Source organism: Herpailurus yagouaroundi, unplaced genomic scaffold (assembly GCF_014898765.1).
Source record: "Herpailurus yagouaroundi ecotype Mexico unplaced genomic scaffold, PumYag 140, whole genome shotgun sequence".
In the NCBI taxonomy this organism is placed as follows: Eukaryota; Metazoa; Chordata; class Mammalia; order Carnivora; family Felidae; genus Herpailurus; species Herpailurus yagouaroundi.
The window spans coordinates 3038038-3061560 of NW_024412395.1; the positions used below are offsets into that span (position 1 = coordinate 3038038).

A 23523-nucleotide genomic window follows, 5' to 3' on the forward strand; every position below is an offset into this window, starting at 1 on the left:
GACAGTGCTGAGCCTTCTTAGGATTTTCTCCTCTCTCTGTTTGCCCCCCTCCCTCCAAAAAAAACTTTATTAAAAAAATGCTTTTTAATGTTTTTATTTTTGAGAGAGAATGTGAGCCGGGGGAAGGGCAGAGAGAGACGGAGATACAGAATCAGAACCAGACTCCAGGTTCTGAGCTTTCAGCACAGAGCCCGACGTGGGGCTCGAACCAATAAGCTGTGAGATGACCTGAGCCAAAGTCGGATGCCCAACTGATTGAGCCACCCAAAAAAACTTTAAAAAAGAAATCACAGTGTCAAAAAGTTCCCCAGCATTGACAGGGAAGTTATCAGAGCCTCAAATAGAGTCTTAGTTAGCTTTCCTAGTTCCTTATACTTTTTATTCAAATGCTTTGTACTCCTCTCCCCCCAAGGCTTAGGTGTTCTGTGGAGGAGTTGTGAATAGTATTAGAGTGGTACAGTTTTCTTGTGTATCTTGAACTTGCTTCTAAGACTGACTTGAGTAAGGGGCTCTTATAGTTGGAAGAGATTAAAAAGAGAATGAGAACATTCTTGTACTGTCTTTCCCATCCAATTCTATTATTTTTTCCCTGTGAATAGTAAGTATTCTCAGCTCTAGTTGATTCCTGTTATTCATGGCAATAATATTTTGTGATATTGTTATGACACTGAATTAGCAAATACTAAATGGTTGTTCCTAGGGGAAATACAGGGTTAGATTCTTGTGAGCCTTGGATGACATTTGCATAAGACCAGCTGAAACATAATCTTATGTGTGCTTCTGTATAAAAATACTAGGGGCACCTGGGTGGGTCAGTCACTTAAGCACCTGACTTTGGCTCAGGTCATGATCTCACAGCTTGTGAGCTCGAGCCCTGCATTGGGCTCTGTGCTGACAGCTCAGAGCCTGGAGCCTGCTTCAGATTTTCTGTCTCCCTCTCTCTCTGCCCCTCACCCACTCTCACTGTGTCTTTCCCTCTCTCTCAAAGATAAATATTTAAAAAAATTTTAAAAATACTTTTAAAAAATCCAGCAATGAGATTTTTTAAAGGTAAACCGTCCAAGCAGTTTTTATTCATTGATACTCATAAATACATACAGCTTCATTAGAGATTTCAGTTTTCCTCTTCAGTTTGAATGTGGATTATTAGGAGAGCCTTTTGCATGTCACGGTACAGTAAACAGAGATCAGCCCTGCACTGCTACTTAACGTTTACCTGTTAGAAGTAAAAATTAGTTGAGATGATTATATGTATTTTCTCTCTTCCTTTGAATGTCCACCAGTGTCACAAGAGTGACAGACCTGAAATTATAATCACCAAACAAACCCAAGGTAATTGTTGTCCACTTCCATCGGCAAATACAGCATAGAGGACATTGTCTGTGAATTGAGATCTTATTAAAGAAGAGATGGTGGAGGCTCATTTCCTTTACTAAGCATTGAGACATTTAAGTAAATCATATTCTTAGTGGAACATTTAGGAAGTTGTTAAAAACATTTACAAAGAGTTTTGTAATATGGAAAACTCTTAAATTGTAATTATTAATGTGAAAAAAGAAAAATGTACATAATCCACAACTGTACACATGATTAATGGCAAATGGTGGTATATTTATTTTCTACTTTATTTTCTCCTCTTTTGTTTTAAGTGTTTATTTATTTTGGGCGGGGGGGAGGGCAGAGAGAGAGGGAGGCAGGAGATCCAAAGTGGGCTTTGTGCTGACAGCAGAGAGCTTGATGTGGGGTTCAAACCCACAAACTGTGAGATCATGACCTGAGCTGACATCAGATGCTTAACTGACTAAGCCATCCAGATGCCCCTATTTTCTCCTCTTTTAACAGATAATCTGTTATTACCATGTGTTGTTTTCACAGTGGACCAAGGCTTAAAAATATGCAAATTATGTAATAGACAATACAGATTTGACTCAGCATATATAATGGGATCATCAGTGTCCATAATAATGTGATATTGAGATGGAACAGGATCTTCAAGTGACTTCTAATAGTTGTTAGAGAGGGATTAATTTGTTCATTTAGGTTTTTTATGAGCTCTGAAAGATGCAGACTTCTAAAAACCTCTGTGTTCATCATCAGCAGTAATAAAGAGATTTTCTTTTTTTTTTTTTTTAAATTTTTTTTTTTCCAACGTTTTTATTTATTTTTGGGACAGAGAGAGACAGAGCATGAATGGGGGAGGGGCAGAGAGAGAGGGAGACACAGAATCGGAAACAGGCTCCAGGCTCCGAGCCATCAGCCCAGAGCCTGACGCGGGGCTCGAACTCACGGACCGCGAGATCGTGACCTGGCTGAAGTTGGACGCTTAACCGACTGCGCCACCCAGGCGCCCCAATAAAGAGATTTTTCTTAACCATATAGCAGTAAGAAAAGAAAATTAGCAATAATTACCTAATATTAATTAATATGTATTTGTTTATCTAATGTGACAGACAAATTCTATTTACCTAATTTTATTTACCCAGGTTACCTAATTGAACTATATATAAGTTCAATAAATTATTTTGTATAACTTTTTTTGCACTATATTTTTAAAATTCTGGTATACTTGACATATAACATTATATAGTTTATGTATACAACGTAATTCAGTATTTGCATATATTGAAAAATGATCACCACAAATTTAGTAATAGCCATCACCTCACATAGTTACAAATTTTTTTTTCTTGTGATGAGAACTTTTAAGATCTGTTTTAGCAGCTTTCAAATATGCAATACAGTATTGTTAATGAGTGTCCATTAACAAGTGTCCGTTATATCCCCATGACGTATTTATTTTACAACTAGAAGTGGTGTACCTTTTGATCCCCTTCACCCATGTCTCCCACCTTCATCCCCTGCCTCTGGCCACCACCAGTCTGTTAATCTGTTTTCTTAAATGTATGAACTTGGCCTTTGTTTGTTTTGTTTTTAGATTCCACATGTAAGTTTCACCTATACAGTATTTGTCTTTTTCTGACTTATTTTACTTAGCATAGTTTCCTCAAGGTCCATCCATGTTGTTGAAACTGGCAATTCTTTTTTATGTTGAAACTCCATTCTTGGACTGGGGCGCCTGGGTGGCGCAGTCGGTTAAGCGTCCAACTTCAGCCAGGTCACGATCTCGCGGTCCGTGAGTTCGAGCCCCGCGTCAGGCTCTGGGCTGATGGCTCAGAGCCTGGAGCCTGTTTCCGATTCTGTGTCTCCCTCTCTCTCTGCCCCTCCCCCGTTCATGCTCTGTCTCTCTGTCCCAAAAATAAATAAACGTTGAAAAAAAAAATTAAAAAAAAAAGAAACTCCATTCTTTTTTATGGCCAAATATTGTGTTGCATACACACACACACACACACACACACACACACACACAGATTTTCTTTATCCTTTCATTTGTTGATGGACACTTAGGTTGTAAACATGGGGTGCATATATCTTATTAAATTAGTAGTTTTATTTTCTGTGGATAATTACCCAGAAGTAGAATTCCTTGATCCTGGGGTAGTTCTATTTTTAATGTTTTGAGGAACCTTTATCCTGTTTTCCGTAGTAGCTATACCAATTTACATTCCCACCACCAATGTACAAGGTATCCCTTTTCTCCACATCCTCACTGACACTTGTTTAACATTTTCTTTTTTTAAATCAGGGTTCCATCAAGGTTAGTTACATTAAAAAAATTTTTTTTTAATGTTTATTTATTTTTGAAAGAGAGAGCATGTGTGTGAGTGGGGAAGGGACAGAGAGGGAGGAAGGCAGAGAATCCAAAACAGGCTCCAGGCTCTGAACTGTCAGCAGAGAGCCTGATATGGGGCTCGAACCCATGAACCTCGAGATCATGACCTGAGCTGAAGTCAGGTGCTTAACTGACTGAACCACCTAGGTGCCCCCAAGGTTAGTTTATCTAAACAGATAAACAGTCACATAATCTGGAATAAGTCTTCCTTTTCTCTTCCAGTATTGTGTAATCACATGTGAAAGGACAGTTTTTTTGGCATATTTTCCATTTAAAATTAATTTTGGTTAAAAGTATTAAAAATGGTATTCCAAATAAAATAGTTGTTAGACTTGTGCCTTATTTGTCTGTGTGTTTGAAATAATGTACTAGTGAAACTGTCAGTTCTCCAGAAATAACTGTATTGAATTGAATTCCCCATTTGGAGAGACCTATCACATAGATGTCAAGCATGTAAGCATGTTTTTCAGCCTTACAGAGCTTCCAGCTAAAAACTATCCAAGTTTTTGGTTGAAAACTTAATCCCAAATAGAATATGCAATTAAACTTGTATTTTTGTCATTTATAAATGGATACTATCTACTCATTAAAGGAGATCAAATAGGACCCTTACTGCTTTAGAATGATAATGCATATACTATATACTGAAATGGAAAAATATGTTCTTGTAGATGGAGAGAGGGTACAAGTGAGCAAGGGACAGAGAGAGAGAGAATCCCAGAAGGGACAGAGGAGAGAGAGGGAGGAAGGGAGAGAGAGAGAAGCGGGGATTATTTGAAGTGGGCCTTGTGTTTTACCTGAAGCGGGGCTTGAGCTCACCGGATCTGGGGCTCATGCTCACCTGAAGCGGGGCACAGGCTCACCCGAAGTGGGGCTCCAGCTCCCCTGATGTGGGACTCGAACTCACAAACCATGAGATCATGACCTGAGGTGAAGTCAGATATTTAACAACTGAGCCACCCAGGTACCCTGGAAAAATATATTCTTAAAAACAAAACTGAATTCTGGCTTCTGTTTCTTAAGTGGAGTGAGACGGTGAAATTTTACAGTGTTTTACATTGAGTTTTTAATATACCGGAACATTAAATACTACCTATGAAACAAATCTCATTTATTTTGGGCGGCAACACATATAATAGATGGTTCCAATAGAATTTGAACACCTATAATTCAAAAGGTGTTGAGTAAGTTTCTTCTCCTCCTTACATTAAGTCATCTAATTCCCTTCCCCAGAAACCATCACTGATAGTGTTTCTGGCATATCTTTTTAAAAAAAATTTTTTTTTAATGTTTATTTATTTTTGAGACAGAGACAGAGCATGAATGGGGGAGGGCAGAGAAAGAGGGAGACACAGAATCAGAAGCAGGCTCCAGGCTCTGAGCCATCAGCCCAGAGCCCGAAGCGGGGCTCGAACTCACGGACCGCGAGATCGTGACCTGAGCTGAAGTCGGATGCTTAACCGACTGAGCCACCCCGGCGCCTCTGGCATATCTTTTTATAAGTGATACAAGCATAAACAAATTTGAGAGTGTTTATAGCATACCACTGGCCTTCTTTGTTTGTTTGTTTGTTTGTTTCATTCCAACCAAGATAGTTTTATTTATTTGTTCTTTTTAGATTCTGTGGAATTTCCCATTTATTTCTAAGGTGTATATTCATCAAGTTGAAAGCATAACTTTATCATTTTCATAAATAAATTTGGAAAGCTTAGGAATTGGTCAGGTTTTATTGGTTATGTTTCTTGTGAATAATTTGTAATAATATCTTAAATTAATAATGTACTTCATAGTTTGTAATAAGTTCTTCTGTGCTAGTTATTTGAATTTAATTCTGTATGGCAGTGGCGAGTTTTCAAATTAAGGTCAGAACTACTTTCATAATACTAAGATATTATTAGGCCTTTTTACTATGTTGACATTTGTATGTATGGTGTGAAAGCAGTAATGGATAAAACTCTTGGCTCCTTAGCATGGTTCAAGGCAGTGGTATCAAATTTCTACTAATAGTCATTTTATGTTTACTACCACCTTACACTGGTAGTTGGAAAGAAAAAAAAAAGTCAATTTCACCTGAGAATGTTATTGGTAAAACATTAAAAATAATTTAATTAAATATCAACCCTTGAGAATATATATATATATATTTTAATGTTTATTTCTGGGAGAGAGAGACAGAGAGGGAGGGAGACAGAGAATCCCAAGCAGGTTCCCCACTGTCAGTGCAGAGCCCGACTTGGGGCTCGAACTCACTAATTGTTAGATCATGACCTGAGCCGAAATCAAGAGTTGGATACTTACCTGACTGAGCCACCCAGGCGCCACTTTGGTTTTGCGTTTTTAATTTATTTTATTTAATTAATTTTTTAAATGTTTGCTTATTTTTGAGAGAGCACCAATGGGGGAGGGGCAGAGAGAGTGGGAGGCACAGAATTTGAAGCAGGCTCCAGGCTCTGAGCTGTCAGCACAGAGTGCGTTGCAGTGCTCAAACCCACGAACCGCAAGATCATGACCTGAGCTGAAGTCTGATGCTTAACCAACTGGGTCACCCAGGCGCCTCTAATTTATTTTATTTTAAAATTTATTTATTTATTTTGAGAAAGAGAAAGCGTGTATGCCCAGGGGAGGGGCAGAAAGAGAGGGGGAGAGAGAATCCCAAGCAGGGTCCGCATGGCCAGCATGGAGGCTGATGTGGGGCTCAAACTCACAAACCCGTGAGATCGTGACCTGAGCTGAAATCAAGAGTCAGATGCTTAACCGACTGAACCACCCAAGTGCCCCAATTTGTTTTTATTATTATTATAATTATTTTTATTTTTTATTTATCCAAAATGGGCTCCACACTGACAGCAGAGAGCCTGATGTGGTTCTCCAACTCACAAGCTGTGAGATCATGACCTGAGCCTAAGCTGGATGCTTAACCAACTGAGCCACCCAGGCCTCCTTCCCCCTCAAGTTATTTTAATTCCAGTATAGTTAACACACAGTGTTATATTCGTTTCAGATGTACAGTGTAGTGATTCACCTATTCCATACATCATCCAGTGTGCATTATGACAAGTGTACTCCTTAATCCCCATTACCTGTATCACCCATCCTCCCACCCACCTTGAATATATGTTTTTTTAAATAGAGCGTTCTGTGGATTGAATCATGTCTCTGTAAAATTTATATGTTGAGGCCCTAACCCCCAATGTGATGGGATTTGGAAATCTGGCCTTTGGGAGATAATTAGGTTTAAATGAGGGAATGAAGGTAGGGGCTTCCTGATGGGTCCCTATAAGAAGAGACACAGAGTACTTGCTGTCTCTTTCTGCCATGTGAGGACATAGCAAGAAGGTGGCTGTCTGCAAACCAAGAGCCTGACTGTGCTGGCACCCTGATCTCAGATTTTCAGCTTCCAGAACTGTGAGAAAATAAATTTTTGTTTCAGCCTTTCAGTCGGTACTAGTTTGTTATGGCAAGCCAAGCAGACTAATGGATAGTGTGTGATGAAATGGGAAGTGTGGATAAAGCACTTTTGCTATTTACAGAAGTACAATAGTTCCCTGAGGAAATTATGTAATATTCATAGTAATATTAATATTCACTTTTTACAGAACCTGGTGTTTTACTTGAAAGAATGACAGACTGTTTAATAGAAGCAGAGCATGGATAGTGAGGGAGGAGACCAAGTTAACAATATCAGGAATGAAAGAGGAGCTATCAGTACAGATCTTATAGACATTAAAACAATAATAAGAATACCATGAACAACTCTATGCCCAAAATGTGACAGCTTGAGTGAAACTGCTCAATTCCTTCAAAGAACAAACTACCAAAACTCACTCAGAAGGAATAGATAACTGGAATAGTCTTCATCTTTTTTTTTTTTTAAGTAGGCTTCGTGACCAATATGGGGACCTACATGGGGCATGAACTCATGTCCCTGAGATCAAGACCTCAACTGAGATCAGATTTGGATGCTTAACCAACTGAGCCACCCAGGTGCCCTAGATAGTCTTCTTTTAAAGAAACTGAATTCATAGTTTAAAACCTTCCAGTGGAGGAAACTTGAAGTCCATCCAGATGGTTTCACAGGTGAATTCTACCAAACATGTAAGAGGAAAAGATACCAAATCTGCACAGTGTCTCCCAGGAAATGTTAGAAGGAATACTTCCCAATTCATTATATGAGGCTTGATAATAAAACCAGATAAAGATGTTACAAGAAAAGAAAACTATGTTAATATTCTTCATGAGCATAGATGCAAAAGTCACGACAAGATGTGAGTTAAATTCCACCAATATATTAAAAGGATGATACATCATGACCAGTGGGATTTATCTTGGGAATGCAAGTGTGTTCCACATTTAAAAGTTGTTGAGGCTTATTTACTGTATTAAGACTAAGAAAAGCCATATGATCATCTGTGTACATTGAAAAGAAGCATTTGACAAAATTTTTCATACTTGATAAAAATTCTTACAAACTAGAAATTCTAGGAATTGAGTTTTTCTTTTATGTGATGAAGGGCATCTACAAAAGTATGTAGCTAATGCCATAATGCTTACTAGTGAAGACAATGTTTTCTCCTTTAAGATGGAGAAGTGTGATAAGGCAAAAAAAGAAATAAAGTTTTTAGAACAGAAAGGAAGAAATAAATTGCCCGTATTTGCAGATGATATGATTGTCTATGTAGAATACTCCAAGGAATCTACAAGAGAGATTCTAGGACCAACATGTGAATTTAGCAAGGTTGCAGAATATACGGACAATGTATAAGAATTAATTGTATTTGTTTATACTAGCAATGAACAACCAGGAATGGAAATAAGTAAAAAACAGTACCACTTAAGCGGCACCAAAAATAGGTGTAAATCTGACAAAGTGTATACAGGATCTGTGTGTCTAGAACTACGAAACACTGATGCAGCAAATCAAAGAAGGCCTAAATATTTGTAGAGAATTACTGTTTGTGGTTTGAAGACTCAGTATTGTTAAAATGTAATTTCTCCTCAGCCTGGTGCACCCAGATCAAAATCAGTAACACTTTTTTTTGTAGATAATGATAAACTGCTTTTAAAAATTATAAAATGGCAGAAGAACACAGATTGCTAGACCATTTGATAAAGAACAACATAGTTGGAGGATTTGATCTGAAATGTAGCTGATTTCAAGACCTTCTGTGAAGTTACAGTGATCAGGGTATTGAGGTAGACCCATAGAAAAAATGCAGTCCTTTGATTTCGATAAAGGTGTAAAGGCAATTCAGTAAAGATAGCCTTTTTTCCACATAATGGAGTCAGAACAATTGGACAGCATATGAGAAAAAAGAATTTTAAACTATCTCTTATACCTAATGTGGCAATGAACTCAGATCAGAGATCTAAATGTAAAATGTAAAATAATACAATTGGCAGAAGAGAACAAAGGAGAGAAATCTTTGTAACCTTGGCTTAGATGAAATTTCTTACATATGACCAAAAGCATAACATAAATTGATAAATTGGATGTTGTTAAAATTAACGACACCACAAATTAATCTTTGTGGTGTGATTCTTGATTTCGACTCAGGTCATGATCTCATGGTTCATGAGTTCGAGCCCCTCACTGCTAGTGCAGAGCCTGTTTCAGATATTCTCTCTCTCTCTCTCCCTCCCTCTCTCTCTCTCTCCCTCTCTCTCTCTCCCTCTCTCTCCCTCCCTCCCTCCCTCCCTCCCCCCAATAAACTTAAAAAAAGATAAAAACTTCCATTTTTTGAAAGATACTCTGAAGAGAGTGAAAAGAAGTGGCAGACTGAGAGAAGATATTTGCAGATCACATATCTGACAAAGATTTTATACGTAGAGTACAGAAATAATTCTGAAACTCTATAATAAGAAAAAAACCGAATTAAAGAATGAGCAAAAGATTTGAACCTGAAACTTCACTGGACATGATGTATGGGTAACAAGTAAGGACTTGAAAGATTCTCTGCATCATTAGTCATTAGGGAAATGCAAATTACAGCCACAGTGAGATGTGACTGTACGCTTGTTAGGGTGACTAAGAAAATAAACAATCCTTCTCTCCCTAGCTGACAATATTAAGTATTAGTGAGGATGTAGAGTAACTGGAACACATACATTCCCACATACAATACATTGCTGTGGGAATGCAAACTGGTACAGCCACTTTGGTAAATCTTTTGAAAGCTTCCCATAAAGTTAAACAAAAACTTCCATGACCCTGTAGTTTTGTTTTTTAATTAAAAAAAATTTTTTTAATGTTTATTTTTGAGAGAGAGCACTAGTGAGGGAGGGGCAGAAAGAGAGAGGGGAACAGAGGATCTGAAGTGGGTTCTGTGCTTACAGCAAACAGAGCCTGATAGGGGCTCAATCTCATGAAACCACGAGATCATGACCTGAGCTGAAGTTGGACGCTAAACCAACTGAGCCACCCAGGCGCCCTCCACCATTGTAGTTTCAATCCTAGATATTTACTCAGGAAAAATGAAGACTTATAACAGTTCACACAAAAACTACATGTGAATGTCAGTAGCAATTTTGTTCAAATTGTTAAGTGCTACAGGCATTCTCCTGAATTGGAGAATGGATAAACAAAATGTGGTATATCCATAGAATTCAATAATAAAAAAGGAATTATTGGTGGGGGGCACCTGGGTGACTTAGTCGGTTAAGCATCTGACTCTTGATTTCAGCTCAGGTCACGATCTCATGGTTTATGGGATTGAGCCCCGTGTCATGCTCTGTACTGATAGTGTGGAGTCTGTTTGGGATTCTCTCTCCCACTCTCTGCCTCTCCCCTGCTTTCTCTCTCTCTCCTTCTCCTTCTCTCTCTCTCTCTCTGTCTCTCTCTCTCCCCCCGTAAATAAATAAAACTTAAAAAAAATGGAATTATTGGTACTTGCTACAACATTGGTGAATATCAAAAGTGTTAAGCTACGTGAAAAATGCCAGACTCAAAAGGGTACACAGTGTGTGATTTTATTTATATGACATTCAACAAAAGAGAAAAATTACAGTAATGGGAAACATCAGTTGTTGCCAGGGATTAGGGTTAGTGATAGGAGATTGATAACAGAGGGTTCTGCATCTTGGTTGTGGTTGTTTGATGATTCACGCTTTAAAAAGCGCTGCTGCTCACAGAGTGCCTGGATGGCTCTGTTGGTTAAGCACCTGATTATTGATTCTGGCTCAGGTCATGATCTCGTGGTTTTTCTCATTGAACCTTTCGTCGGGCTCTGTGCTGACAGTGTGGAGCCTGCTTGGGATTGACTCTCTCCTCTATCTCTTTTCTCTTCCTTGCTCTCTCTCCCTCAAAATAAATAAACATTAAAAAAAATCTCTGCTGCTTGGTTTATATCCCATACAGTTAAATCAGGATGAAGATGAGAGCCTTAAAGCCTGGCTTTGGGAACTGCTGGTTTTGGCTCGTACTTGAATCTTTGAATTCCTTATTCCTAGTTTAGGAGATTACTTTATCTAGAAAATGTTGCATCATTTTTACTTTTGCAAAGATAAATTCAGTAATCCAGTGAGACTTCGTTTGTTCAGTTTTTATTGGCTTAAATAGTTGGTAAGTTAATACATAATCCAGTTTAAAAAACACATAAAAATGGAAAAGCTCTCTTGTTTTGTATGCTAATGACAAGGGGAAAAACCACACTGAGTTTATCTCCATTGAAACAATTGATAGTACAGATTTCTTTATCCCAGAATCACACTTGTGGAATCTTGAATTATTTTCTAATTAAGTCGACAGCCAGAATTATGTTCATGTGTGGATTATATGTAAAAGCTCTTGAAATGGCACAGAAAACAATCTAAAAGCCCAAGTATAGTATTAAGTAACATGTTAAATTGGTCAAGTTCAGTATCCACTAAAACGTTTCAGTAACTTCACAGCTAAGTATGCAGTGCAAGCTCCTTACCCCAGGTTATGAAGAGTTCTGCAGTTGAAACTGTGGCTGAAAGCTATAAAAGTTGGAAAACTCCTACACTGAGAGTTAAATAAAATTGATTTTTAGGGGTGCCTGGGTGGCTCTGTTGGTTGAATGTCTGACTTCAGCTCAGGTCATGATCTCATGGTTTGGGAGTTCGAGCCCCAGATTGGGCTTGCTCTTGTCAGTGCAGGGCCTGCTTTGGAACCTCTGGCTCCCTCTCTCACTGCTCCTCCCCACTAATATATTCTCTCTCTCTCAAAAATAAACATTTCAAAAAATTTGCTTTTTGATGTCCAATTTAGTTATCAACAAATTTATGGTAGTCTTAAAATGCTCTTTTTTTTTCTTTCCTTTTTTTTTTTCCCCCAGAGAGCGAACAAGTGAGCAGGGGAGAGGGGCAGAGGGGGAGAGATAGAATCTTTACTTTTTAAATTATTTTTTTATTTTTTAAGTTTATTTTGAGAGAAAGCGCAAACTGGGGAGGGGCAGAGAGAGACTCCAAAGCCGGCTGTCCCTGTGAGTGCAGAGCCTGATGGAGGGCTTGAAACTCCTGAACTGTGAGATCATGACCTGAGGGGAAGTCTGACACTTAACCGACTGAGCCACCCAGGCCCCCGATAGAGAGAGAGAGAGAGAGAGAGAAAGAGAGGGGGGGGGGGGGGGGGAAAGAATACCCGAATGGGGGCGGGGCAGAGAGAGAGGGAGGCTGAGAATCTGAAACAGGCTCTAAGCTGACAGTGCAGATCCCAGTGTGGGACTCAAACCCACAAACCGCAAGATTGTGACCTGAGCTGAGGTCAGATACTTTATGGATTGGGCCACCCAGGTGCCCCTCATGTTAACATTTTTAATCAATTTTTATTGAGATGATTATATATTCAGTGCATTTGGAAGAAAAATACCGAATGGGGTGCCTGACTGGCTCAGTTGGTTAAGCATCCAACTTTGCCTCAGGTCATGATCTCACAGTTTGTGAGTTTGAGCCCTGTGTTGGGCTCTGTGCTGACAGCTCGGAGCCTGGAGCTTGCTTCAGATTCTGTGTCTCCCTCTCTTCTCTGCCCCATCCCCACTCATGCTCTGTCTCTCTCTCTGTCTTAAAAAGTAAATTTAAAAAAATTAAAAAAAAAATACCTAATGGTCCCATGTACTTTGTCTAGTTTCTCCCAGGGGTAACAGCTTGGAAATGATAGCACAATATCACAAGATGAGATTAATACTGATTTTAATCTATAGATCTTATACAAATTTCTTGAGTTTTACTGGTGCTCGTGTGAGTAATTTTCTGTAATTTCATTATATGTATATATTTGTGTATTTACCACCACAGTCAAGATCCTTAACAGTTCATCACCACAGTAGTTCCCCTTTTATAATCATACCCCTTCCCTATCCCTAACTCCTGTTCTCCATTTTTGTTATTTTGTTATTTCAAGAATGTCATATAAGTGACACTGTACAATCAGATATAACCTTTTGGATAGGTTCGTGTATCTGCTACCACAGTCAAGATACAGAATCATGTGAACTTTTAAAAACTACTTATATAAACAGCTGTCTTGTTTATTCTTTAAAAAACTGAATGGTCTCATTATAATTTCTCCTAATTTGTTGGGGATTCACATTTATTAAAGATTGGGCAGTGAAGAAAAAGGGATCATGATGATGCTTTTGTTACTGGCCTTGTTTACCATTCATGTAGGTCCCCTCAAAGTTCTGGGACTTTGTAGGTATCAGATCTCATTTAGGGTAGACTATTCATCCCAGGACATATTTACTGGTTTGGCTATCAATAGTCTTAAAAGTTTTTTTTAAGTTAATTTATTTATTTTGAGAGAGCATGAATGGGGTAGAGAAAGAGGAATTCTAAGCATGCTTACATGGTCAGCACAAAGCCTGACATAGGGCTCAAAATCACAAAACTGGGAGATCATGTCCTGAGTTGAAATCAAGAGTCAGACGCTTAACCAGCTGAGCCACCCAGGTGCCCCTGGAGATCAATAATCTTAAAATAGAGGTTTCCAGGCTAAGGTTCTGACAGTGGAGTCCAGGTTTGTGTTAATCATGTGGGGGTCTTAAAACCTTTTATTATTTTTAGAAGTTCCATACTTATTGTACTTGCTATCCTAGCTCTTTAATGCATAGATAATTTGCTCTTGGTTAGAATTATTTCATCTCAGTTTGGGAAAACAAGCTTTTTTTTTTGTGATCAGAAGCTCTGATTACTGGTTGACATGGTAAGAATTACTTGATTTGATAATTGGACCAAATTCTGCTATAGCTACTGTAGTCAGGTACAATACCTACTTACAAACTGTCAGTCTTTTGATAGCAGTGTGTGTGTGTGTGTGTGTGTGTGTGTGTGTGTGTGTGTGTGTCTTTTGAGCCTGTCAGGTAGTTAGTGCTCACTGATAAATTCTTGAAATGAATTGAATTTTTCATTAGGCTTCCCTTTGCCATGGGGATTTTTCAACTGTTTCAGCAATTTCTAAATGTGTGTGTATTCATGGCTGGGAACTGCCTCAGTACATTTGGTAGTGCCTGCTCATTACCCTATATTAATTTTCCTATCTAATTTCCAACTTAAGTCTTACCCTTACTAATGAATACCTTCCTGTTCTTTCTCTTCATTGTACTATTCGTTTCATAATTTTTGAGGCTTTGTTAACATTCATGTACAGTTTTTGTTACTTTATTTGGAGGCTTAGGTTCAATAAAATTAGTTCTTGTTTAGCACAGTTCTACAATGTGAAATTTGTAATGACTGTTATTGAAGGAAAGCACTTACGGTAGTTTTCTATTCACTTTTCTATCTTCAGGTATAATTTTGGTATAATTGCCACATGATGAAGCTTGCAAAACCTGTTACTTTGTGTCAGTTGCGACAAGAACCATAATTATAATGCTGGTATAGACTTGTGTGCACAAACAGTGGAGAACTAAGTCTGGATATTCCACTTTGTTCAACAGACTCGTCACTGTGTTGGCTAACAGAATAGTAGATTTCATTTAAAATAGTATCTTTGAGCAAAAAGAATCTTGGAAGTTAGGTACATTAACTTCCTTGTCCAGGTTGAGAAAACATAGGCAGAGAAGTTGAGTGGTTTGCTTATTTTTGGGGAGTAGTTGAAAGCTTGAAGGCTAAGAATATGCTGCAAACTCTTGTGAACTCAGGAGTCTTTGTATTTGCCAAAAATAGAGATGGGTCCAACCACCACAAGGTCTGAAATCTGTTCTCTGAACTTAGAAGTGATACTCAGTAAATCAGAATAATATGCTATATGTGGTGCAGGGTATAATATAAAGTAGGCACTTGATGAAATTTTGCTTATTGCTTGAAACATTGAAGGCTTGTGTGTACAATAAAGACGTGATGAGTTCATTGTTTCATGTGGATTTTTTTTTTCCTTAGCCGTTTGGTTTTCTTGTTAGTATGTAGTGTTTAATAATCATATCCAAATTACTTGTCCTCTCTGTACCTTAGTTTATCTTTCTTGTCCCACCTTCCCTCCACACTAGATAGATGAACATGCTTTGGGGACAAACCTGAGTGTAGTTTAAGTTGTTCTGTTAATGTAGCTAAAGTGAATAATAGAGTAAGTAGAAATCACAGTAATTATGAAGGATAAAGCTCTTATTTTCATTTTCTCCATTTGGTGATATATAGTTCCTTGAAGTGTAGCCCCTAAAAATGTTTGTTTGTTTGTTTATTTGTTTTTAAAAATTTATTTTAGGTAGGTTCCATGCCTAGATTGGGGCTTGAACTCATGATCTTGAGATCAAGAGTTGAAGGCTCTACTGACTGAGCCAGCCAGACACCCCTAAAGATGTTCATTTGATTTTTATTTATTTTTGAGCTTTTTAAAACAATTTATTATTTTTTTTAGAGAGAGCACAAGCAGGGGAGAGGGGCAGAGGGAGCGAGAGAGAGAGAATCCTAAGCAGGCTCCCTGCTCAGCACGGAGCCCCAGTGTGGGACTCCATCTGATGAACCTGATGTCAAGACCTGAGTCGAAATCAAGAGAATATTTTTTCTGTTCAGATGTTAGTGTTGCTTGTATGAATATGTAAATACACAATGCTGAGAAATACGTTTTTGTGGTAGTTGTTTTGATCCTGAAATTAGATATACATACTTTCAACATTCATACGAAATAGGATAGTTTATTGCTCTTTTTACACTATTCCTAGGAAATTTGAAAGGACAAAAAAGATTAAAAATTAGAAAGAAAAAAAAATTTTTTTTTTACAAATTTTTTTAATGTTTATTTATTTTGAGAAAGAGTGAGAGCCCACAAGTCAGGGAGGGGCAGAGAGAGAGGGAGAGTGAATCCCAAGTAGACTCTGTGCTGTCAGCACAGAGTCTGATGTGGGGCTCGATTTCATGAACTTCAGGATCATGACCTGAGCCGAAATCAAGTGTCAGTCACTCAACTAACTGAGCCATCCAGATGCCCCCCAGATTTAAAAATTTTTTTAGTTATTCTTGCATAAATAAAATGGGGTCTTATGATAAGCTTAATATTTTTATTTATTTAAAAAAAATGTTTATTTTGGGGGGCACCTGGGTGAGTCATTTAAGTGTCTGACTTTGGCTCAGGTTATGATCTCGTAGCTCCTGAGTTCAAGCCCTGAGTCAGGTGCTCTGCTGACAGCTCAGAACCTAGAGCCTCCTTCTGACTCTGTCTACTTCTCTCTGCCCCTCCCCTGCTTGCACTCTGTCTCTCTTCCTTTCTCAAAAATACATAAACATTAAATTTTTTTTAAATGTTTTTATTTATTTTTGAGACAGCATGAGCTGGGGAGGAGCAGAGAGAGGGGGAGACACAGAATCCGCAGCCAGGCTCTGAGCTGTCAGCACAGATCCCGACGTGGGGCTCAAACTCACAGACTGTGAGATCATGACCTGAGGCGAAGTCGTATGCTCAACCGACTGAGCCACCCAGGCACCCCCATAAACATTAAACAAAAAAATTTTTTTTTCTAATGGAAAAGAGTGTGTGAGCAGGGGAGGGGCTGAAAGGGAGGCAGACAGAGAATCTGAAGCTGGCTCTGTGCTGACAGCAGAGAGCTCAACATGGGTTCGAACCCACGAACTGTGAGATCATGACCTGAGATGAAGTCGGATGCTTAGCCACTTGAGCCACCCTAGTGCCCTGAAAACTTCACATATATATATATATATACACACACACATATATTTTTAAAAATTAATTATTATATTTTTTTTGAGAGAGAACACAAGTTGGGGAGGGGCAGAGAGAGAGAGGCAGAGAATCTGCACTGTCAGCACAGAGACTGATGTGAGGCTCAAACCCACAAACTGTGAGGTCATGACCTGAGCCAAAGTCAGACTCTGAACTGACTGAGCTGCCCAGACGCCTCCCGAAAACTTCATTTTAACAATGTGAACAGTTCTCAGTGGTTCCACCCTACCCCCTACCTCACACATGCACAATACTCAGCACACACACCCCACGCTGTTATAAACTGTGGTTTTTTCCTTCCGTCAGCCTGAATTTTATAATAAATGCTTATTAGCACTTATTCTGTGAATTGACCTTTTTAAAATATATAACTGGTCTCTGCCATTAAATCAATAGTTCATTTTGTAAATAGGTTGACTAAAAGCTAGAAATGATACTTATTTGAAAAAGGAAGAGAAGTGTAAAAAGTAATTCATTTAAAAATATTTTCAAGCAGTGCTTAGTGCTGATGTTTGTAGTGAAAGTACTTTTTCCCTACCCTAGTGTCCTAGAACGAAAACTTCACCATGGCTACAGAAATTGGTTCTCCTCCTCGTTTTTTCCATATGCCAAGGTTCCAACACCAAGCACCTCGACAACTCTTTTATAAGCGACCTGATTTTGCACAGCAGCAAGCAATGCAACAGCTTACTTTTGATGGAAAACGGATGAGAAAAGCAGTAAACCGAAAAACCATAGACTATAATCCATCTGTAATTAAGTATTTGGAGGTAAGTTAATGTGCTTCTGATGATCAAACTTTGTCTTTTTTTAAAAAAAGAAAGTTTTTAAAATACAGGGTTATAAGCATAGCTGTGTCCTTGGATTAATGGGATGGAGTGCAGTTCCAGAGTGCAGCTGGTCACCAGTACATTTTGACTCTTTGCATGTGTGAGTCTTCTCAAAAATTGTGAAATTTAAACTCTAATTTAGAAATAGGCCTTGTTCTAAAGTTCATAGCAAATCTTAGAAAGTGGTACTTTAATCCCTAGGCCAGCCTTAAGACACTTGTTAAACCCACGTACATATGAAATGTTGACACTACCAATATGAGGATATTCTTGTGAGAACACACGTTCAGAATAGCGGTTCTGCGTGTCTGAGGCTCTGGCACAAGGCACAGGGACTCTTCAGGTCCTGCTGGTGGGTGGCACTCACAGGCAGGATAGGGGTCTGCAGAAACCTCTGTCTGATCTTTCTCCCTTTGAGTTCTTTATTTACTTGTCTTCACCAAGGAATTAGCCTCTGTGACTCGCTTTTGATTACTAACCCTATTACTTTGATCAGGTTTTGGTCTTCTCTGGCCTCCAATGAAGAAAATGTTTGCTTTTTCTTACCTGAGATCTGTTAAAGACCTGTTGGCATATTGGATATAATTAGTATGTTGCAGACATGAGAAAAAGATTCATTCAGAGGCGAAGACAGATTTAGGTTTTTCCAGGTAATTCAGTTGAAAAACTAGTCTAAGAGAGCTTGAGATGTCTTGAGACAACCAAGGGCAGGATACCAGAAATTGTTTTGTGCTGAGGATTTTGAAGAAACTGAAGACATCTGCCTATCTATCCTTTATTCTTTTTCCTTTTATTAAAGTATGGTGAGAATGGTCAGCAGTATCTTGATGATTGGTTGGGGATGAGGTGTAGTAAAGAGAGGAGGGAGATTCTAAGCATTGTAAGTAGGGTAAGAGCTCTCTCTCTTTTAATTTTTAATTTTTTAAAATGTCTTTATTTTTGAGAGAAGGGGAGAGACAGAATATGAGTCGGGGGGAGGGGCAGGGGGTGGGAGAGAGAGAGAGAGGGAGAGAATATGAATCTGAAGCAGGCTCTGAGCTGTCAGCACAGTGCCCAACACGGGGCTCGAACTCACCAACCGTGAGGTCGTTACCTGCGCTAAAGTCAGACACAACTGACTGAGCCACCCAGGTGCCCCTGATTTTTAAAAAAATTTTTTCTGGGGCACCTGGGTTGCTCGGTTAAGTGTCCGACTCTTGGTTTTGGCTCAGGTCATGATTTCACACGTTGTGGGTTTGAGCCCCACATCAGGCTCTGTGCTGGGAGCTCAGGGTCTGCTTGGGATTTCTCTCTCCCTCTCTCTCTGCCCTTTCCCCATTCATGCTCGTTCTTTCTCTCACACACACAAAAATAAACAAACATAGAAAAAAAATTTCTTTCTGTGTTTATTTTGAGAGAGAGAAGGAGTGCTGTGGGCACATGAGTGGCAGAAGTGCAGAGGGAGGGGGAGAGAGAAAATCCTAAGCAGGCTCTGTGTTGTCGGTGCAGAGTCCAAGGTGTAGCTTAACCTCACCAACAGAGGTCATGACCTGAGCGGAAATCAAGATTCTGGTGCTTAACCCACTGAACCACTCAGGCACCCCTAGGATAAGATCTGTTTAAGATACCCACTGTTATCTTTGTGTTAGAACCTGTGAAAAGGTTTTAATCCTATTTTCTCCCCATTTGATAGCAGCTTACATTGTTAATGCTTACTTTAGTTTGAAACTGAGTATAATGCGCCATATGTTAATTAATTAATTTGTTTATTTCAAACAGAATAGAATATGGCAAAGAGACCAGAGAGACATGCGGGCAGTTCAGCCTGACGCAGGTTATTATAATGATGTGAGTATTAAGATGTGTCACACTAGTTTAATAAAACCTCTTTGCTTGGACATTTGAACCTAAAATATGTGACCTCAAATGCAACATGGAATTTTCTTTTTACGGATTTATAATTAAAACAAAAGATTCCTAAAGAGATAATATAACATGTATGTACTCCATTGGTTTTTATCTCAATTAAAATTTTTCTTGTACTCTAATGGTGGGTGAACTTTTTATTTGGGGCTTAAAGCCATGTCTAACAAAAGACCACTACCTCAAAGTCTGTGGAATACAAAAGCTAATTTTAAATTTGGCTTATTGTGAAACATGTTTTTATTATGTTGACCTTGAGAGGTAATTGGTGAAATCTGGTACTTGATTTTTTTGTTTTTTTATTAATAATGGGCATTTAACTGTCCTGTGTCTCAGTTTTTTAAATTTAATTAATACTGACTGATTATTATCTATAATAATAGTTTTTTGAAAGTCCTGTATAGTCTTGAATTTGTCTTTACATGTTGAAATAATTACCTTGCTCTGTCCCTGGTTTATGCTCTGTGCATAATCAGGAGCTCTTTAAAACCCAATTTTCTCTTTTTGTAGCTGGTCCCACCTATAGGGATGTTGAATAATCCTATGAATGCAGTAACAACAAAATTTGTTCGAACATCAACAAATAAAGTAAAGTGTCCCGTATTTGTTGTTAGGGTAAGTATTCTTTTGGATGTTTTTTGGAAAAGTTAATCCTGAGTTAATCTGTACATATGCTTAACAGGACAGAGAAAATTAAATTATTTAAAAAAAATTTTTTTTTCAACGTTTTTATTTATTTTTGGGACAGAGAGAGACAGAGCATGAACGGGGGAGGGGCAGAGAGAGAGGGAGACACAGAATCGGAAACAGGCTCCAGGCTCCAAGCCATCAGCCCAGAGCCTGACGCGGGGCTCGAACTCACGGACCGTGAGATCGTGACCTGGCTGAAGCCGGACGCTTAACCGACTGCGCCACCCAGGCGCCCCATAAATTATTTTAAATATATATCTGGTATGAACATTGGTGTGTTGCTAATAAATCGTTTGAAATACCCAGTCACTTACCTACTATAGCCACATTGAGTAAGATACTGCTTTTGGATTGTTCTTCATGTTACAATTTCCATAGAATTCTCTGCGCAGGCTGTGGATCTATATTGCAGCAGGTCTCGGACTTGCTCTTGAATAGGGATGCTTTTGCTGCTGTTTAGAAAGTGCATCTCAGGGTTAATGAAGACTGTTAGGTGTCACTAGTAAGGAAAACACCTGAGAAGAGCTAAAGACCAATGGTCAACCATAAATATTAGCTCCATTAAGGTACATAGTAGGTACTACATACATTTGCATGAAATTAAAAAATGTATATTTTTAAATAAATAGTGGATTGACATGGTTCAAAACTTGAGAATTTGAAGGGGTTTGGAATAAAAAGTCTTCCCATCTTTGTCTCCCAGGCATTCAGTTAATATTACCATTTGTGATAGTATAATCATTTTCTTTGTGATTTGCTAAGTAAGAATGTACTTGTTGGTTAGCAGTACATCAAGTCCAGAAATGTAAGATAGCTAATAGAGTTGAGCAAATAAGAATTGGGGAAGAAAAAAATGGGACAGAGAAAAGAGAGTTATAGCAAACATTGTGGCAAATGAGCATAATAAGCAAGTTCTCTGATACTAGGTATGGCAGACAGCAGGCAGAACTCAGGGGCTGGGGGAGATGCTACAGTCAGTCTTCTGTCTCCTGTTTGCTTCAGAGGCCTAAAGCAGTAGAAAACATCAGTCGAGAAACTTATTTTAATGGCTATTTTGTTGGTAGAGCCAACCAGTATGTTATATAATTTTGTTTGTCAGGAAATTTGGTAAGAGCTAATTTTATTTTTAACATTTATTTATTTATTTATTTAATTTTTTTTAACATTTATTTATTTTTGAGACCGCATGAACAGGGGAGGGTCAGAGAAAGAGGGAGACACAGAATCTGAAACAGGCTCCAGGCTCTGAGCTGTCAGCACAGAGCCCGACGCGGGGCTCGAACCCACGGACCACGAGATCATGACCTGAGCCGAAGTCAGACGCCCAACCGACTGAGCCACCCAGGCACCCCTATTTATTTATTTTTGAGAGAGAGAGGTGGGGTTTAGTGGGGGCAGAGAGATGGAGACAGGATTCAAAGCAGGCTCTGCTCTGTGCGCATAGACTCTCACAGCTTTGAAACTGTGAGATGGTGACCTGAGCCGAAATCAACAGTCAGTTTCTTAACGGACTGAGCCACCCAGGTGCCCCGGTGTGCAGCTGACTTTAATATCTTCTTAGCATAATAGAGAATATCTTTTTTTTTTTTTAACTTTTTAAAACATTTTTATTTATTTTTGAGAGAGAACATGAGCAGGGGAGGGGCAGAGAGAGAGGGAGACACAGAATCTGAATGAGGCTCCAGGCGCTGAGCTGTCAGCACAGAGCCCCGCTTGGGGCTTGAACTCACGGAACCGCGAGATCATGACCTGAGCTGACATCGGATGCCTAACCGACTGAGCCACCCAGGCACCCTGAGAAGATCTTTTTTTTTCCTTTTCTTTTAACATTCTTTTTCTTTAAAAAAAAAAAAAAAATTTTTTTTTTTAACCTTTATTTATTTTTGAGACAGAGAGAGACAGAGCATGAACGGGGGAGGGTCAGAGAGAGAGGGAGACACAGAATCTGAAACAGGCTCCAGGCTCTGAGCCATCAGCACAGAGCCCGACGCGGGGCTTGAACTCACGAACCGCAAGATCATGACCTGAGCCGAAGTCGGATGCTTAACTGACTGAGCCACCCAGGCGCCCCTTAACATTCTTTTTCTTAATGTTTATTTAGTTTTTTTCAGACACACACACACACACACACACACACACACACACACACAGAACATGAGCAGGGGAGGGGCAGAGAGGGAGGGACACACAGAATCCAAAGCAGGCTGCAGGCTCTGACCTGTCAGCACAGACCCCGATGCAGGGCTCGAAATCACAAACTGTGAGATCATGACCTGAGCCAAAGTCAGACACTTAACTGATGGAGCCACCCAGCCGCCCCAGAACATCTTTTGAAATGAATAAAATCTGAGCGTTTTGCATCACAGTACAGAAGGGTAAAACTTTATTTGTTGCAGTTCATTAGATAAATTTCTTATATGGTGATCAAACTGTAAGATCTTAGGAGACACTTGCACATAGTGGAGGCAGAGTCCAAATTATAAGAAATTAAGACATAAAAAAAAAACAGGGTCCTGTGCCTATAGTTGGTTGCCTGTAGTATTTACTTGGTTACAATCCATAGCAGATAACAGGAACTAGGAAAGTAGGAAGATTTTATTCATAATAGTCAAAGTCGTGATGTGCAGGTAAGCAGTAAAAAGCCAGGTTTACCAAGTAGTCTTTTTTTTTAATTTTTTTTTTTTTTTTTTTTACCTATTTGAGAGAGAGTGCACGTGCAAGTCGGGGAAGGACAGAGAGGGTGGGGGGAGAGAGAATCCCAAGCAGGCTCTGTGCTGTCAGCCAACGTGGGGCTTGAACTTGGAAACAGTGAGATCATGATCTGAGCCGAAACTAAGAGTCAGACACTCAACCAACTGAGCCACCCAGGCGCCCCTTATTTTTAAAAATTTTTGTTTATTTTGAGAGAGTGCGCAAGCAGGGGAGGGGTAGAGAGAGAAGGAGAGAGAAAGAATCCCAAGCAGGTTCTGAGCTGTCAGTGGGGAGCCCTATGTGGGGCTTGAACTCACAAACTGTGAAATTGTTGACCTGAGCCGAAACCAAGAGTCAACACTTAACTGACTGAGCCACCCAGGCACCCCCCAAATAGTCTTTATTTTATGTATCTCATCCTGCTATTCTGATAAGCACACTTCAGTTTTCAAGTATGTGTTACAATTTTTAGTTTGGAAAATGCAGTTGTTGTATTTTCATTTCATGTATTTACATTGTCTAAGGAAAATTAGTGTGTAATCTGTCATGGA

The 23523-nt window shown here is 39.1% G+C and overlaps 1 protein-coding gene across 11 annotated transcripts in view; it reads left to right on the top strand.

Moving 5' to 3' along the window:
• Positions 1 to 23523, top strand: part of WDR33 (WD repeat domain 33) — a 110596-nt gene that overhangs the window by 22797 nt on the left and 64276 nt on the right. For 10 of the 11 annotated variants that reach the window (XM_040474719.1, XM_040474723.1, XM_040474725.1 and 7 more), the window contains exons 2-4: positions 17403 to 17629; positions 19448 to 19516; positions 20102 to 20206. In XM_040474719.1, the coding sequence (XP_040330653.1) occupies positions 17426 to 17629; positions 19448 to 19516; positions 20102 to 20206 (378 nt within the window). In that variant the 5' untranslated portion in view covers positions 17403 to 17425. Of the gene's footprint in view, positions 1 to 7713; positions 7808 to 17402; positions 17630 to 19447; positions 19517 to 20101; positions 20207 to 23523 lie in introns of those variants that run through there. The other variant, XM_040474720.1, reaches the window with a different exon arrangement.